Source organism: Plectrocnemia conspersa, unplaced genomic scaffold (assembly GCF_051122295.1).
Source record: "Plectrocnemia conspersa isolate PC_06_02 unplaced genomic scaffold, ASM5112229v1 ptg000013l, whole genome shotgun sequence".
NCBI classification, from domain to species: domain Eukaryota; kingdom Metazoa; phylum Arthropoda; class Insecta; order Trichoptera; family Polycentropodidae; genus Plectrocnemia; species Plectrocnemia conspersa.
The window spans coordinates 17,331,554-17,349,601 of NW_028277177.1; the positions used below are offsets into that span (position 1 = coordinate 17,331,554).

At 29.0% G+C, this 18,048-nt stretch overlaps 1 protein-coding gene across 22 annotated transcripts in view; it reads left to right on the forward strand.

Annotated features, from left to right (window-relative positions):
* LOC148227436 (tyrosine-protein phosphatase non-receptor type 13-like) overlaps positions 1 to 16,156 on the forward strand; it is a 157,597-nt gene extending 141,441 nt beyond the window's left edge. For 13 of the 22 annotated variants that reach the window (XM_088201555.1, XM_088201557.1, XM_088201562.1 and 10 more), the window contains 11 exons: positions 9,782 to 9,996; positions 11,716 to 11,949; positions 12,030 to 12,044; positions 12,124 to 12,276; positions 12,345 to 12,529; positions 13,181 to 13,323; positions 13,968 to 14,231; positions 14,865 to 15,143; positions 15,214 to 15,353; positions 15,701 to 15,856; positions 15,929 to 16,156. In XM_088201555.1, coding sequence (XP_088057681.1) covers positions 9,782 to 9,996; positions 11,716 to 11,949; positions 12,030 to 12,044; positions 12,124 to 12,276; positions 12,345 to 12,529; positions 13,181 to 13,323; positions 13,968 to 14,231; positions 14,865 to 15,143; positions 15,214 to 15,353; positions 15,701 to 15,856; positions 15,929 to 16,027 — 1,883 coding nt within the window. In that variant the 3' untranslated portion in view covers positions 16,028 to 16,156. The remainder of the gene's footprint in view (positions 1 to 9,781; positions 9,997 to 11,715; positions 11,950 to 12,029; positions 12,045 to 12,123; positions 12,277 to 12,344; positions 12,530 to 13,180; positions 13,324 to 13,967; positions 14,232 to 14,864; positions 15,144 to 15,213; positions 15,354 to 15,700; positions 15,857 to 15,928) is intronic. The other 9 variants (XM_088201564.1, XM_088201565.1, XM_088201567.1 and 6 more) reach the window with 3 other exon arrangements.
* Positions 16,157 to 18,048: the final 1,892 nt, after the last annotated feature.

An 18,048-nucleotide genomic window follows, 5' to 3' on the forward strand; every position in this document is an offset into this window, starting at 1 on the left:
AAAATTATGTGACATGACGTGATTTGTGATTCTAGAAAGCCGCCTATTACTTATACATAGTGACGATACCTTAAAAAAAATATTCAATTAAAAATTGTATTTTACGATGAAATTTGTAACATTATTTATTGCTTTTGCTTGTATTTTTTAATATATATATTTATGCATTAGTTATTATTAGTAGCTTATTTTTATTTTTAAGATGGTTCGTGTAATGAAACACAAAATTTATATTTTTAATATTTAAGAAAATATATTTTTATCGGTTCTAATTATTTCTTTATAAAGCACAAATATTATTCATGAATAAAAAAACATTTCAAGAAAGTACCTCTATTCAAGCATGAATGCAGAGTAATTTGACCCGAACGGAAAGTCCTCCTTTGACACGAGCGCCGTATCGTGTGACCACAAACGATTTTAACTATATGTACACATAAAACGCATATTATACATCACACCACATATATGATATAACTGAGTCTAACGTGGAAATTCAATCACGCCTTCTTCTCCCGAGAGCTTTCGTCGCCGGACAAAATTTACGTAATGTTTTGGAAAATTCTGTCTCCGTCACTTTCCCGATAGTTTGTTACGTAGTTAGTGTATAGCACGGTGAAATTTTGTTTTGTGACTTTTCTGTTTTTTATATTGTTTATTTTGTCTTTTTTCGCTCTTCAACATCCTTTCCTGCATCTGCTGTGATTCAAACTTTAGCCGGCATGCTCGCTGTAAGACATAGAATCTGGAAGTTATCCCCCCTCTGGAGTTTTCCCCACAGTGTTATCCTTATTGTGATAAATAATAGCCCCCTAAACTGTCAACCTCCCCATGTAGCGGCAATTTTAAACTTTCGCCGCTTTGATGTTATTTTATTATACTTTTATACATTATAAAATATTTATAGCGATGCTCAAAGAAACGACGCGATTTTCGTGCCTAACTTTGAATGCGTGACTCGACTTGTTTATTCATATTTTAATACATGTTCTATTTAATACATAAATTATTTTTATTTAAATAATCTAGATATGAATAGACTTTTTTTACAAAATAAATAAATAGTATCAATATGCATATATTTGGAAAAAAAATATCAAGTACATTAAATATTTTATTTCAGAATTAACTTATTATATTACCATTAAAAACCCAATACATCTAAATGCATTTAATGAGTCAATTAACAATCATAGGAATTTGGGTTTGCTCTCTTTTTTGTTTCGGTAACCGTTTCACAAACAGTTCTGGACGCATTTTCTGTTGTTCATGAAGTTCACGAACATTACTTATTATTCACATAATTCATATTCTGATCGTTGCTTAAAATTCACATAATTTTTCTTACTCATGTTGGAATGAATTTAAGCAGCAGTTTTTTGTGGAATTTTAAATTAATAAGGCCATTATAAACACTTTGCAACACAAGTTTGTTGCGACTGAGGCCTGGTATACTCTGCTACTAAAAACAACAATGTTCTCAACCTAGTAAACATATTGCTTATATTTATTCTAGCTATGTACCTTTACATTAAAATATTTCTTATACAGTGTAACCTCAACTTACGAGTGACTTGACTTACGAGTCTTTCGAGATACGAGCTAATTTAATTAAATATCTAAAATAGCATATGAGTAAAAAACCGTATTGCGTAACTTAAGAATAAACTTTATCATTATTTATGAAGTATGTATCATTTAGCTCGTAAGTCAATGCAGCACTATATACCAATTAATTATATTAGCTGTAGTCGTAAATAGTCATATATGTATATCTATAGTCATACATATATTCTTTTGTCCTGAAATACACAACATCAATGGTCAGTTAGTCATTGATATTTATTTATTTACTTAAAGTAAAGACTGCTTATATTTAAGAAAAAACTTAAACTTATTCAAAATCACAAGCATATTTTTTTTTAAATGAACTTATCTTACTGATCTCTATATAGAGAAAGCATTTATTGACAAGCTTGTGATGGATGATGTAAACTTTATATATATATATATATAGGATTGCTTTAGAAAAAAAATACACATATAGTATATAAATATACTTTACACCCTTGTAAAAAGAACCACCTCAATCCTCAAATGTTAGCCTTAGAAATAACTATAATTTTTATCTATAATTAAAATACATGTTACATAACAAATTTTCTTAATAAATATTAACGTCAAGTAAGGCAAAAACAAATAGTGGTGAAGTAAATTTTAACATATACTTTATATATTATGTAGAATAAAATGTAATCAGTAACAAATAAATAGAACGTATATTTTACTTTCATCCACTAATGAAATTGCTTTATTGACCCAAATAAAATTACTAACACGTTTTTAAAAATAAAAATTCTTTATCCCACAACTCTGCATTACTAACAAAAGATCCATTTATTGAATGGATCGTGTGTAAGCAATTCTTTGGCAATTATCCTTGAACAAATATGATCAAATATACTAATAATAGTTACTTAACTTATATTTTTATTGTTTAAAATATTTCACCCTTTATTAGTGATTTAATTAATTTCTTTATAGGTATATTAAGGGTATTAATAAACGAAAAAATAGTAAAGTAATAAGTAGTTAAATATTAAAATAAAATAAATATTATAATAAAAAAAGAGTTAATAAATTCTAAAATATAATATATTGCATATATGTGAAATGTATGCTAATATATAATTTACGTCGATCGCCTGCCCCTTTGCCTTTTGCCTTTTCGCGTCTTCGTTTATTGTGTTGCGGCGAAAGAGCAATTATGCCCAACCCCACACCTCTATGGAGAATGTTGCTAAATAATCGTCTACCTTTTGCCCTTTTTGTGCCTACTGCCATAACCAGGTGATCTCAGCGTAAATACCTTCGCACGAATGACCCTTTTATCCACCTGAAATCGTTAACGAGCACGTCGTTATGAGCTTTCTTCAGGCGACAATTTGACATTTTTTCATTGCCATTATCTATACAATTGGAGGAATTGTTGATTTTACCTTTAAAAAAAATCATGCGAATATTTGATTTATTTAAAAATTTCACCTTAACATTTATAATTTATATCTATATAAACAAACTTTTCTTAATGAAAATATGTTATACTTTGAAGCCTTTAATTATTTTATTTATTATATGTTTTAATGAATTAAGCTAATGAAAAATGCAACACAAAAAAACATGTTCATCTTTATATGAACCTATTCAATGCTGCTTATGATACATATAAAATAATTTTTAAATGCTGATATATTATAAAACATTATTAATATATTTTATAAGTCAGTGAAAATGATTAAAAAAGCCTTAATAAATATATTATTAAGAGTTTTAAGTTTTAATAATATCTTGACGTTGTTTAGTTTATATATTTAGTTTATTGTAGGATACAATTATTTATGAAAGTATATGAAATCAGCTTTTTTATATATGTTTCTGTATCAATGATTTATAAGATATCTTTAAAGACTATTTTAATACCAATAATATCGGTGAGATATGGTTAATAAAATATATTTATACACTTTCTAGTACTTAATGCTTAAGTAGAATAAATAGTATTAAATAATTCATGATCTGCACTTAGAAATTGTTTAATTTGTTCTTTTTATATGAATGTTTTTATATTTTGCTTCAATAAATTTAAAGTTTTATTTATTTTTTTGCCAATTTGGAAGGAGTTACATTTTGTGTAATTACTATAAATACGAGAAGATTTCCTAGCCTTGTTTACGTCTAAAGAATCGGATTGAACTCTGGATTTTGGACGTCGTATCTAGACCAGGGTTGAAGTGAGGAGGGAAATGGCTTTATTGTTCTTGGTCGATGTTTGGCGTTGCTCCGCTTGGTGAGAGTTCGGTTGTTCAGTATCAAGTTGAAATTTTTTGATGAAGATTCTGGTCGGAAATACATTCTGAAGTTAATTGCTGACAGAAGCGAATTCCGAGTAGTAGTGAATGATCTGGAAAAGGTTTTCTTGCTCGGCTATTCTCGACGCCAATACATCCTTTTGTGTTTGTAAAAGCACCAAACGGCCGTTGGGAATCCTTTGTAATCTCTGATCGTCACATTCAAAAGCACTTGCCGGTGAGTTGTAAAGTCTTGTAGCATTTTTTTATTGCGCTTTTAACGCCTCTATGCGACAAGACCTTTTCTCAAGAAATGTTTAGTTCAAAGAGCTACATAATTTAATCTAGTTACTTATATAACTCATTTTCTACCAAAATTTTAGTTTACATGTTTTAAACATTAGGTTTTCGTTATAAAGTTATATAATATAACATAATTCACCGAGAAAAATATTTTTTTTTTATATTTTCTCCACAATTTTGAGGTACATGTATATTTTTTTTGACATATCGTTTTAAACACAGGATTGAAATTGAACTGTCTAGTTTTGTGTTATTGCGCAACTTTTGTCAATAACATCAGTCGAAATCCATTGAGCCGTGTTTATTGTCCAAAAACGTATTTATCCAATAGACTGATTCTCGTATGCAAACAATAGGCTTGGAATAATTTATGTGTATATATTTTGCATTTCATCCAACGCATTGTTCGAAATCAACATCGATTACTGTTAAAAGTGGTTCATTTTTTTAACCCAATACATATATTATGTACAGTTGAGCTATTCGCAAACGAAGTTTAAAATATATGATAAATTATTTTAATATTGTGCCGACATTGTATACTGGTGATATGTGTCTGGCAATGCAAACACATAAAACTAAAGTCCTGCGAAATGCGAATATTCCACCATGAATCGCAAGAAGGCCACTTAACGGCTCCGAAATTCTGCTGTACTATATTATATATGCAGGCCAGCCTCTGTAGCTCAGAGGCTATAAATCAGCTTTGGGTTGGGCCCGATACATCATTCAGATTTACTATAATATATCTCACGAAGTTAATGATCGTGAAGCTCAAAATGTACGCACAGAAGAGTTTGGGGAACATTTGCTATAGTAGCATATGCTTATATTTATATATAATGTACTTCTTGAAAATCAACATATATAATAAACAACAAAAATAATTATCTAATAAATGTACGGATAATCAAAATCAATTTTGTGTTAAAAGTATGAGACAATCAATACGATAATTATTGCAATACTCAATATATTAAATAACTACAATTTTTATCATAATTTAAGTATTTTTACATGTATCAATGATATATTATTTTATCGTTAGATTTTACGAAAATATATACTGTTAAATGTTGGTTAGCATTTTCTATAATATATACTACATCACACGCGCTACTTACATAGTAAAAGTCGAACATCTATACATAGTTTATCTCGGGTTCATTAGAATTCACCTCAGCTTTTGTTTCCGACAATCAGGGATGCTGATAAAACTAACTGTGAATTAGTCTTCTTTATTCTCTTTTGAAGTCTTTCTTTGAACTCAAACGCCAAAGAGCGTTAAATTCTATTCAAGCAACAAACATACTTTGCCAGTTTATTATGTTTCAAATTAATTCCAAAATAAATACTTTGTAATTGTAATTTTAAATATATATAAGTATAATTATGTTTTATATAATGAAATATAAAGAGAAAATCACTTTTGATAATAATTATGATAAAAGGTATACAAACCACGCAGAAATTATATTTTTACTCATGCGCTTAGCGTTATATCCCTTGGTTTGATATTGAATTTGCTGGGTGAGAAAAACCTTTGAATTTACTTATATGTTATTATTACGTTTCGATACACAGTCACCATATTTGACGTGTGCCTCTGTTCATCCAAAATGATATTTTGCCACCACCTGAAAAAAACACCCCCATTTTCTTTTGTAATTCTAAATGAATACTTCAGATATGGAACTATGTCTCATTATAAGCTTTCGGTGTAGAGTTATTTTTGTTGTTTTTGTTTTCTATATGCCACGACACTTGAATAAATTTTTCTTTCATATAAATGCAAATTGGACGCAATAGACAATCTGAGAAAGGTGACGAGGAATTGCCGCCATAAAGATGAAAATTTGTACTCTTCTTCTCCATCCCATCCTTCTTTTCATTCCAGTGCTAGTCCTTTGATCGTGCTAATTTTTCTTCCCTTCCAAACTCCTACGTTAGATATGACGCAATAAAAAGGGAGGTACGAGACGGGAAAAAAAGTCGTTAGGAATGTATTAAGAAATTAATGTATACAAATTAACAAATTAGGTCTTAATTTATATATTTTAAGTAATGTAATATTTTTTTATCTTTCGATATAATAATGCATATACCTCCGTTATACAATATTTAAAATTTCACAGCACCGTTTTTATATTAGAAAATTAAAAGTTTACACCCACTATTATGCAATATTAACATATCATAAAGCAATCTCGACACTATGCTGAAAACTTTTTCATTACATTAAATTATATTATTAGTAACTTCATAAAAGTATTTCATCGCTACTTTTGTTATATGAAGCGATATTTTAACATCTAGAAACCATACCTCATAAAAAAATTAATTTACATTCGCTACCAAATAGTCAACTACATCAGAACAGTAGACCTCTAAAAAAATTATTATAAATATATTTGACAATTTTTATTTTTTTACTATTTTTTTCCTTTATATTTTTTTTCTGACGTTACTTAATTTTAATATAATACAATTTGTTTTATGTATTATATTATATCACAAGAAATCTTTAAGCAAAGTATTTAAAGTAATATACTTTACAAATAAAATTATCATCGGAAAAACAAGTTTATCAAAAAAAAACTAATATATTGTAACAATCAAGTTGTCTTTACTTTATTGCAAAATCCGTATTGCATAATATTTGTATAATAAACACGATTATTCGTGTATAATGCATGAAGCTGCGTGAAAAATAATAAATATTTTATAAATAATAAACATCATTATTATCTTGAATCATAATTAATTGGACGGAAAAAATCTGTTTTTATAAAATACAACAATATTTAAGCAGCTCATAAATATTTATTTATAGATTCATATTTTTAGAATTGATTATTAAAAATAAAAATAAATTTTCATGATTTATAAAATATTTTAATTAAATTAACAACATATAAAAATAAGCTTTATTTAACCCAGTGAAAGTAAATAATAGTACAATTACAACAGCGTTATTCATACTCTATATTAATATATATCTATGTCACTACATTTATTTGTTATATGATCAGCACTATAATCATTTTTTATAAAAAAAATAAGCAAACGGTATTTTATATCGTTTTTCAGAATTTTAATACTAATTCATTGCACACATGTGTGCGGATTAAATAGATGGTTTTGTGTGGTCTGTGGCTTCAGTGTAAATAACCGTAAACCATCAAAGCGGGTCGGACGGTCAGTTTTGGCACAAGGTGGTCACAAATCCCAATCGGGAATAAACTTCACGTCAAAACTTTCACCGGAATGACTCGCGTTTGATTTACGGTTTTGCGTTTTCACCCTATCTATACCCAATGACGACCCAAATCGCAAAATTATAATCTGAAATAATTAATCTAACTACTATTATTTATAAATCTTATTTGTATGTCTACGAGATAAAAACCGCAAATTTGTTGTCTACATATATTATGTGTAAAAACCGCTCAGTCACTCCTATATTCTTTTCTACTTATTCTTCAGTTTTAACCATCAAGAAAACTAAGTGCCCAGATCTTAAATATGGCTTTGATAAGTTAAAGACGTTCTAATTTGGCTCGCGATTCAATTTTGAAAAGGTGCGAAATCAGTTTCGCTGCTTCTTTAAAGCGTATTTTTGAACTAATTTTTAATACGTCATTATTTCTTGCTCCTTGAAAATGCACAAAAGTTTCACTATTCATAAAAAAGTAACAGATTTTACTTAGACAATTTATAGACCAGTCACAGTGTTTCAAATATTTGTCTATAGTTAAATCTTTAATCACTTTCGGAATGTTTTGTTGAGCCAATAGCATAGTTTTCGTATTGTCTCTCACTAAAACAGTAATAAATCTTTTTCCAAAACACCAAAACGTCATATATACTGCTTTTGGATAAGCCTTAGACAAAGTTCGTCATATGTTATTTGTAAAAAAATTGTTGGACCTCGCTTGCTAAGATAATCAAACTCTATTTTTATTACTAGTTGTTTGTTTATTTAAGTAATTTGAGCGATTGCAGACAAGTCGTAATCTATGGTTGCCAATTGTCAAACAAATGAATTTTATATATTAAAAGTTCTTTAAGGGTCTAATAATGAAATCAATATGACAGTTCCCTTAATTAAATTTATATGACAGTTACAATTTTCAATTTGTATACTAATGATTTTAAATTTTTTATATGCATTCGATATGTTGCCAACTCTTTCTCTATACAAAGGTCGGAATAGCGTAGTACGTAAAGCTTATACTGGTAACCCAGAGGTCGCAAGTTCGTGTCACTGCAGCAGACTAAAATTTTTGTTTGTATTCGCTATTACTAAAAACCTGCCCCAGCTGCAAATTACATTTATTGATAATAATTTATAATAGGTATTCATTACGTCTGAGTGATTTGACCAGTTAATACAGATTTACCTCGTTGTCAGGTTACCACGAAAGATTAAAAAATAATATATGTAAATAAAATATATTATTTAGATTCCCTACGATAATTAAGTACTTTCAACCGTCTGCTCTTTACTGTCAGAAAGTGCCGTATATTTTACAATCAAAATATTTTAACTATCCTGGTGGGAATATTTTGCCTAGAGAAACTTTCACAAAAAATCTAGGAATAACTTTTGAGAGCAAGTGGAGGTCTCTCTACGCGTAAAAAACATCTGTAAAAAAAATAGGGTACTTGGCTTTTTGATATTATATTATATATATTTGTCTTCTGTACCTTCGTCAGTTATTATTGTCATCCGTACCTTAGTTTGAAGCATTATTAAATTGCGATTTATTATTTTAAATCTCCAAGTAAGCAAATACTTCCTATTAATCTTAAAAGGTCAGAAAAGGTTATTCAGATATTTTCCTATTATCCGTTCTTGTATCACAGAATATTTCTTTTAGAATACGATTTACTGATTCTTGCAGAAACTTGTATGTTACTAAGCATTTTTCAAACTATTGAAAACTGTTATTGACAATTCAATTATAATTGACAAATTCCTGTTTTTTATTTTAGCTTTCTTATGTATTATTTTTTACTATTGTGACACATTGTGACAACATGTTAAATCACAATGGTCTTATTTAAAATATATAGATAAATAAAACTCAAGTATCTTGCAACTGAATAAATATATAATATATATACATATTATCTACAATCTAGATTTTTGTAAAATCGACTCAATATTTCTTGAACGATCATAGCATCACTTATTTTCAGCTAAATTGTATGAGCCACACAGCCCATAGCAGTGAAATCAGCAATGTTTTACATCCAATATATTCGACATGGTGTTGAAGATGTGCCAGTCCTACGTGCTTTTCTGGCAAATAACTTCTATGATAGTTTTCTTTAAGTCTTTACAGCGATAATCGATTTGCTAATGGTGTCACTCACAGATTGCAGGAAAAAATATTCTTATAAGACAAGGCCTTGAATTATCTAAGCCGAATTGAACAAACAATATGACTATGTGCTTATGTACAAAATAAAGCTACGGTTTATGTTCAGTTCCGGCCGTATATTTTAGCCGAAATCGAATTTAAAACCGAAACCGATCTTTGGTCGGTCATTATTCACATATATATTTTCTGCCAGATTATTTTTAACATGTTTTAACGATCATTTTTAATGCCATTTTTCAGAAAACACTTTCACCGTTCGCATCGAAAAGGACCGCAGAGGACTAGGACTGAGCGTCGCTGGGGGCGCTACAGTCTCGGGGGGCGGAGGCGGCTCAGGTCTCATCAGGATACGGCGGCTTTACGCCGCTCAACCAGCCTGGGCCACCGGTCGTTTGCGGCCCGGAGATCTGCTGTTGGCTGCTAATGGAATCTCGTTAACTGGACTCACGACATACGTAAGTCGGAAACTTCGCCTAACTTCCGCACGGGATAATAATGATAATTTATAGTCTCAAACTTTAGCTGCAGACAATTTACAGGAGCGTAGTTGTGCAGTGCATTTATAATGAAATTATTGCTTTATGGGCAACTGTTTAATTGTTTATATAAGGGCGTTGTATAAATTATCGTTTCTCAAGATAAGTCCAATTTTAAAATAGTTTAGAGGTATAGCGACCCTTGATCTATACTATAGATGTATTTACCATTAAAATCAGACATATATATTTTTTATATATGTGTGGTTAATTATCAATATTTTTCAAAATTTAAAGTAAATAAAGAGCTAAATATATGTACAATATATGTATGTGTATTAAAAACCAGCAGTGACCTGAAATAAAATTGAAACCAATTATTATCCGTTAACTTTGTTAATATCTCAAGAATAAAGTCTTCCGGTGTAATTTTCAATGGCTTTTTCGTACATTTCGGGCGGTGTCTTGGCTATAACATGGCGGATGTTGGTTTTTAGGTGCTTCAACGTTTCGGTTTTGTCGGCGTAGACACGAATCTTAGCGTAACCTAACAAAAAATCTAACAGTGTGATCTTGGCGGCCAGTTGACGTCACCAAAACGTAAAATAATGCGACATGAAAACTTTTTCAGCAAGACTGCTCTAACACTTAAAGATTCTTCGCTGTCCGTGGTGTTCGGGTTTCAGTGCTTAAGTTATCTGAATTTTATAGTAGTCAATTTTAAATGTGTAGGTGCAAGTTCAGATGCAAAATACGCCAAAAGCATCCATAAGAAAAGCTCAAAAGCTGCGAACGCTGACGAATCGATAATTCCGGGTCTTCGGCCACACTTTTACTTACAGCAGCAATATTTTTGGCTAAGCATGCTCAACGATGATGTACAAACCTTACCCTATCTCCAATGCTTATAGTCTCTTCATTTTTTTTTCATTACGTTGCGAATTTTAAAACACCTTTCCAACTTAGTCCACAAAAAAGATTATTTAGAGTTCAACAAATAAAAACAGTGACAATGAAGAATCTAAGTTCAAAAAAAAGCACCAGGATATTACCTAATTACAAGAAAATTATTAAAAGAATTGCCAGAAAAAGACATAAAAATCATCATATATATTTGATGTCAAATTAAGAGTAGCATATTACCCTAATCAATGGAAGGTTACAGAAATTATGATTCCAAAACCATGAAAGGGTATAGACCAATTAGTCTGCTCCAGATCTTATTAAAAATATTCGAAAAACTATTTCTTCAAAGATTGAAACCAATACTGAAGCAAGAAAACCTCATCATCAATCACCAAATTGGCTTTTGAGAGGATCAGTCAACGATTGAAGAGGTGAAAAGAATTATTAACAAAATATCTAAAAATATGAAAGAAAAATGATTTTTTTCTGCACCATTTTTGGAGATTACACAGGCTTTTAACAAGGTTTGGCATGAGAGCTTATTATAAGATATATAAATGAACCTGCCTCATTATTTCTTCATAATACTAAAATTATAGACCAGCGTTAAGGTACCCCACATTCATACACGTGTAGGCTCTTATAGACATTATTATTGTATTAAAGATAAACTGCATATAAATAATCTATTGATTTTGAATCATGAGAGGAAGAAAAATATACATAAATTTAGTTTATTTTGTATTTTCATTAAAATAATAATAGTAAATTATACAAAAATATAATTTTCAGGAAGCGTTAGAAGTTCTCCGCACCACTCCGCCAGTAGTAGAATTAGTAGTATGTAGACCTGAACCAGAAGTATTAGAATGTCTGACACCGCCTGGAGGACCGCCCGAGCCTCCGTTGAGGCAACCGCCACCTGATCCACTCAATCTTCATCCGCCCAGAGTGCGTGCTCCACCACCACCGCCTCTAGCTTCTGACTATGAAGAACCTCAGCCAATATTCGACGTAAAATTTGGAGTGAGTATCAAATTTATCTCTTTGCAATTTATCTTATTTTGAACCTTAAAAATTACTTTGTTAAAACTCATGCCTAACAGGATGATGGATCGGTGGTAATTATTATGATAAAATAATAATTTACACTTTTTTATTATAATGCTGAAATCTAATGAATATTATGATATTTTCTAGGAATTCGACATAGTTATGACTAAAGTGAATGGTTCGCTTGGTTTTACACTGAGAAAAGAAGATCATAGTGCTCTCGGTCATTATGTACGCGCACTTGTACGAGAACCGGCTCTCAGTGATGGTAGAATACAACCTGGTGATAGGATTGTTGCTGTATGTATTAATGCAATATTGTTTCTAACATTATTTAATATACTATAACAATACATAAAATTCAACAGGTCAATGATGTACCAATGTCAACGTTATCACACACTGAGGCCGTTTCATTCTTGCGAAGATGTGGACCTGTGGCTCGTCTCCGATTATATAGAGATCAATGTGGAACGCCACCGTCTCCGTCAGCAGCTTCTCCGACTACTGATACAGATACAACAATGATCGCAAGACCTAAACCTCCATTAAGGTTAGTTACTTAAAATATTAAATAAATTAATATCATATTACGAGGGTAAATTAAATATTTCTATGGCCTAAATCTTCGTTTCTAATATATTTTGTAAGTCTACGATGCAATTTTCGTCTCAGTTAGTATGTGGCAAATTTTTCATTTTTTCTAATTCCTGATAGCATCCAGATGTCATAACCCTTTTGCAATTTTTTTGCTAGTATCTGAAAATTGATAATGAATTAGATTCAACAATGTCTTAATTATTTTTCATTATATAAAATTGGCAATATTTCTTGGGGAAGTACTATACCGGTTACCCGTACTATATTTCTAGTTTGTTCTTCGTTGGTTAAGATCATCTTTTACAAAACCCAAAATGTTATTTTATATGGCTTCTGCTGTATTGTGCTTCAAGATGGTATTAAAAATTGTGCTATTGATATACCATTTTCATTGAAAGTACATGAAGCCATGTTGAAAATCATTGAATGTTTATTTGAAAGCCATGGATAGCACTGCAGTTTTAAATGTAAATGTAAATATTGTTTTTAATTGTATCTGATGTTATTTTGTCCTTTTTTGTATGCGTACACATATGTAGTTTTTATTGAAGTTTTTTTAATATTGGTGTGCCAAATTAACGCATTTTTTAATATTTTATTACAGACAAGAAGCTGTTAACATGTTGTGTGATATAGCAGCAAGAAAACTTACATCAGATGATGGAAACGATTCTAGATCGCCGTGCTTGTCGCCGAGGCGGTATAAGAAACTCACAAGAAACAGCACAGGATATTCACAAAACAGCGGTGAGTTTAACAACATTTTTAACTCTATCGTTCTTACTATATACATGTTAATTGCATATGTTAGTTTTAGTATTTTTATTTTTCACTATGTTTGCTCTAGTGATTATAATCCTCCTTTTTATGTTAGAGTTTCATATTTGATTTAACTTCAACATTTCTCTCTCAGAAATCAGGTCTTTTGATTATTGTCAATCAATTTGCGAATTATTAATATAATATATTGTGAATCGAAACTTGTATTAGAAAAAAATGTTTGTTTAAATAATGTACATTTTTACAATCACATATCGAACACTTACAGCACATTTATTTTTATGTTATAAAACTTTTAAATATAAATTACATTAGGTTTGTTTATATTATTTAACAATTACACAGATTAAGATGTCTTGCACAGTTTTTAATGATAAACTTGTAAATTTTAGATTCGAGCACTATTTTCTTTGGTTAGATTATCATAATCGCTTTACGTTGAAATGCGATCACGCTTTTTGTAATAAAATCATAATACAATTACCAAAAATCTTATAAGAATAGTTATGATACTCACATGATATCACATTGGTTATGATATCACATTTTTAGCGTACATCTGTGCATTCTATTTAGACTAGATGGCAAAAAGTAATGGTACATTTTTACAGATACCATGCACCCCTACTCCGTTATATGTCCAAGCACAACCGCTGAAAACTCAGATAATGAACTGAGTCAGACATTATCTTATCAGTCATCCGATACTGCAGACACAACATATTCGGTGGTCGCCGACGGGAGACCAATTAGGCCAACTTGCTTTAACGGGCAACTATTTGACAATATTAAGCCACCGTCAAGACCTGATTTCTTGGATTTGGGCGGCCCACCTACGCCTATTAATAATAGAAAACAGAGGCTGCATTTTTCAGGTAGTGTTGTTATTTTAAAAGAGAAGATAGATAACAATAAAAAAAATATATATAGAGTGCATGAAATCCAAATTGCTTTGTTACTATTATATTTGATAATTGATTGGTGGCTTTTTATGAGACTATTTATTTATTATGGTGTTTAAGTTTTTATAATGTATTGGTTTGGTTATATACTTTCTATGTATTGCTGTACTATACTACCTTCGTATTTTTTAAGTTATTCTCCAAGTGGTAATCTTCAATCAAAATAATATAACTGTTGTAGTTTACCACTCTGTATATTTACTATTTAATTAAAAGTATGATGGCTATAAAACAGATTAGATTCTTCGTATCTTATATAATATATAAAATTCTGTATATATTAATCAAAATCTATTAACTATAAACTAACTCCTTCTTAGAACACAATTGTACTAAAAAACTAATAAAATCATAGTATAATATATTCACTAAAACATTAACACTTATTTTCATCTCTATTTGTATCACAATGTGTGCTTTTGTATTGTATAGTCTGCATGTCCTATCTTTGTAAGTAGTTCACAATTGATTACCGAGTATCTCTAGCACAAAACATTAATTTTCCTAACAAATTTATCTACTAAATTTTTATTTAAATTATTTTAGTGGCAGCGCACGGATACGAGTTGAACAATTTGGACAATGACGTACTCGATGCACCGAATATATACCAAGATATGTCTCAAAATGGAGGTCCTGTATACTTGACAAGCAACCAAACGTTCCAAGGCCACAATATGTCTAATGAACCGATTTCAATGCCTGTTGAATTGAATTCTTCGCACGATATGGACGAAGGCAGATTCAGTCATAAAAATCCAGCGTATCAAAGCGCCGTGATACATCCGTCGAATCACACTAATTATCACTCAGATCGAGAAGAAAGTAAAGAAAATTACCTATGTAATAGATTTGGATTTTAATTTGTATATCATTGTTATTTTAATGCTTTCAGCAAAGAGGAAGTGCGCGACGTTGTCTCCAGATAGGGAGCGGAAATCAAAACTTGATCAAATTAATGCACAAAAAGAAGAACCGGAGAAACCAAGAATCGTTCATTATGCAGATGAAAATCAACATGATGGTGAACCAAGGGTATTATATTTTTATCACTTTCTTAAATGTTATTGTTTGATTTGATTTATAAGGTAGCTGTGAAATATTTTGAAATTGATGGCAAGGATGTCCAGCCACGGAGCTATTATTCCTAAGAAAGTATTGCCTTATGCTTCAAAGCACTACAAAAGTGTCTAGTAGGGAACAATATGTTGTTCTTCATTTCTCGTTTTCACTACTTCAAAACGATTGACATATTGAAAAATTAAATATAAGAAATTATACAATTAAATAGTTTTGCAACAAAGTTGTGACATCATTTTTAATATTATAATGCTTTAGTATTTTACTGAGTATGTTGCTTAATAATATTTTTTTAATTTCAGATATTAACTGTCGAACTAAATAGAGGTTGGAATAGTAGATTAGGATTTAGCGTACAGTGCCATCCTGATTCTGGCCAGAGTTTTATATCGGCTATTTATAGTGATAGCGTCGCTGCCAAAGATGGAAGATTACGTCAAGGTGATATAATTTTACAGGTTAGTAAATATTATTTTTAAATTCATCTTAATAAATACAGAATTTTAATTAATTGAATTATTATAATATAGGTTAATGATGAGAATATTACATCGATGACAACGCCCCAAGTGATAGATTTACTTCGGATTTTGCGTGGCTCAATATGTATAACGGTTTTAAGGCAATGAAGTCAATTTAGTTGACGTATAATTATTCTGTAACAATCTGATCTCATATTGCTTGCTATTTTTGTTTATTTGACAAGTTTTATGAAACAAATCTGTTGTTAATCCGATACAATATAATTTAATAATTTACATAGTCACATTTTTATTTTAGTTGTATATAAAAGAAATTCTAAGAATTATTGTGATAATGCTGAGTATTTGTATAGGTACATATATAACATATATAATATAATAACAGTATATAAACATTTTGTGTTGTAAATAAGGAAGACTTAAATATTTTTAAAATCTGATTTTTAGATAAATATAAAAATTTTATTCCTCTCCAAATTATATAGTAAATATGATTAATAGTCCAAAATATATGAATCTTGCACAGAACATTTTATGATATAATAGAAGTATTTTGAGATTCTGTTTCTAAAATTATTTCAGTTACATATTATATATAAATATTTCAATAATTCTAATGATTCAAAATTATTTTATGCCTATTTTATAAGGTAATATGAAAATAATTTGTATTACCGTGCCTATGTAATAATAATTTAGTCCAAATTTACTATAATAAATTAAATATATTATGATATTATAAATTTTAATTTAATAAAATATATAATATTATTTCTTAAAATAACAAATTCTATAATACATATACATATATATATACACAAATAATAAAACATAATATATACAAAAAAATATAAAGTTAAAATATTTTTAAAATATCTTTATTAAAAAGTTTGATCTTTACACAGTTATATAGTATGTATATTTCGACATAAATAATGTATTACCTAATTCAAAATAATCTCAACTCACCAGAATATGGAATGAAAAACTATATAATATATCTATGTACTAATACAACTTAGCAAATTTAACATCTCAAAATATTCCTATTGGACAAAATAATCAACTTCTAAAAAATTGCTTGTACAAAAAAGCATTCTAAAGAGCTTCCCAAATATATTTTTCTAGTGTAGAATATTATCCTTGAACTCCTTAGTGTTTTAGTGATTTTATTAGTTTCGCATTGTACTATGTAGTTGACAATTAACAGTTTGGTTTTACAAACTGTCATTACGGTGTAAAAAAGTATCACAAAAATATTATATTTTAACGCATGTATTGTAAATAATAAAGTATGTCAAAAACTTGAATGTGCTTATTTTTTATATTCGTTTTATCATTTTTATTTCCACTTGTAGCAAAAATGCGACTCTATGTGGAACTCAATGAATGGATGGAATTGACGAGTAGTTTTAATACAAATATTTGTAAATTATGTACATTTTATTCACACATGTTTCACATAAGCTTATGGTTTATATTATGTCGATTATAATATTGTTACACTTGCGTTTGATATTTCAATTGAATCAGTGATACTGACAAATGTCTTAAAAATCGTTATATAAAAATGTTTATAAAATTTGTATTCTAAGATTTTTTTTAGATTCTATTAAAGTTCCATTCCAAATAGGGATATATATATATATATTTATTTATATATTCAAATAATAATTTTGAAATAGTACTTTAAAAATCGATGAAAGAAATATTCTAGTTATATGAAATGTATTATAAAGAAACATATACGAATCTAATCAAAATATAAGCAATAAATTATACAATATTATTAATACTGTGCTATTGTATTTCTATAAATATTAGGCACAACTAAATTGGAATAGAAAAATTGTTAATTAAATTAATCATAATGTTTTAATAACAATCAGTATTTTGTAACATAATATATTTAATCATACTGTGTTCTTGTTGTATTTTGTTTTCGTATTTCATGTTTATATACTGTATTATGTTTATATGAATTCCCAAAGATTTTTAATTAGTATTTATATTATGTATGCGTTACAGATAGTTCCTGAAAATATTTTGCTTCAATTTAGTCAAAAAATATTATTTTAATCTCAAATTTGGTTTAAATATTGGCTAATCTATGCAAATGTAAATAATTTATTTTTGTTGGAAATTATAACTTATTTTTAATTTATATA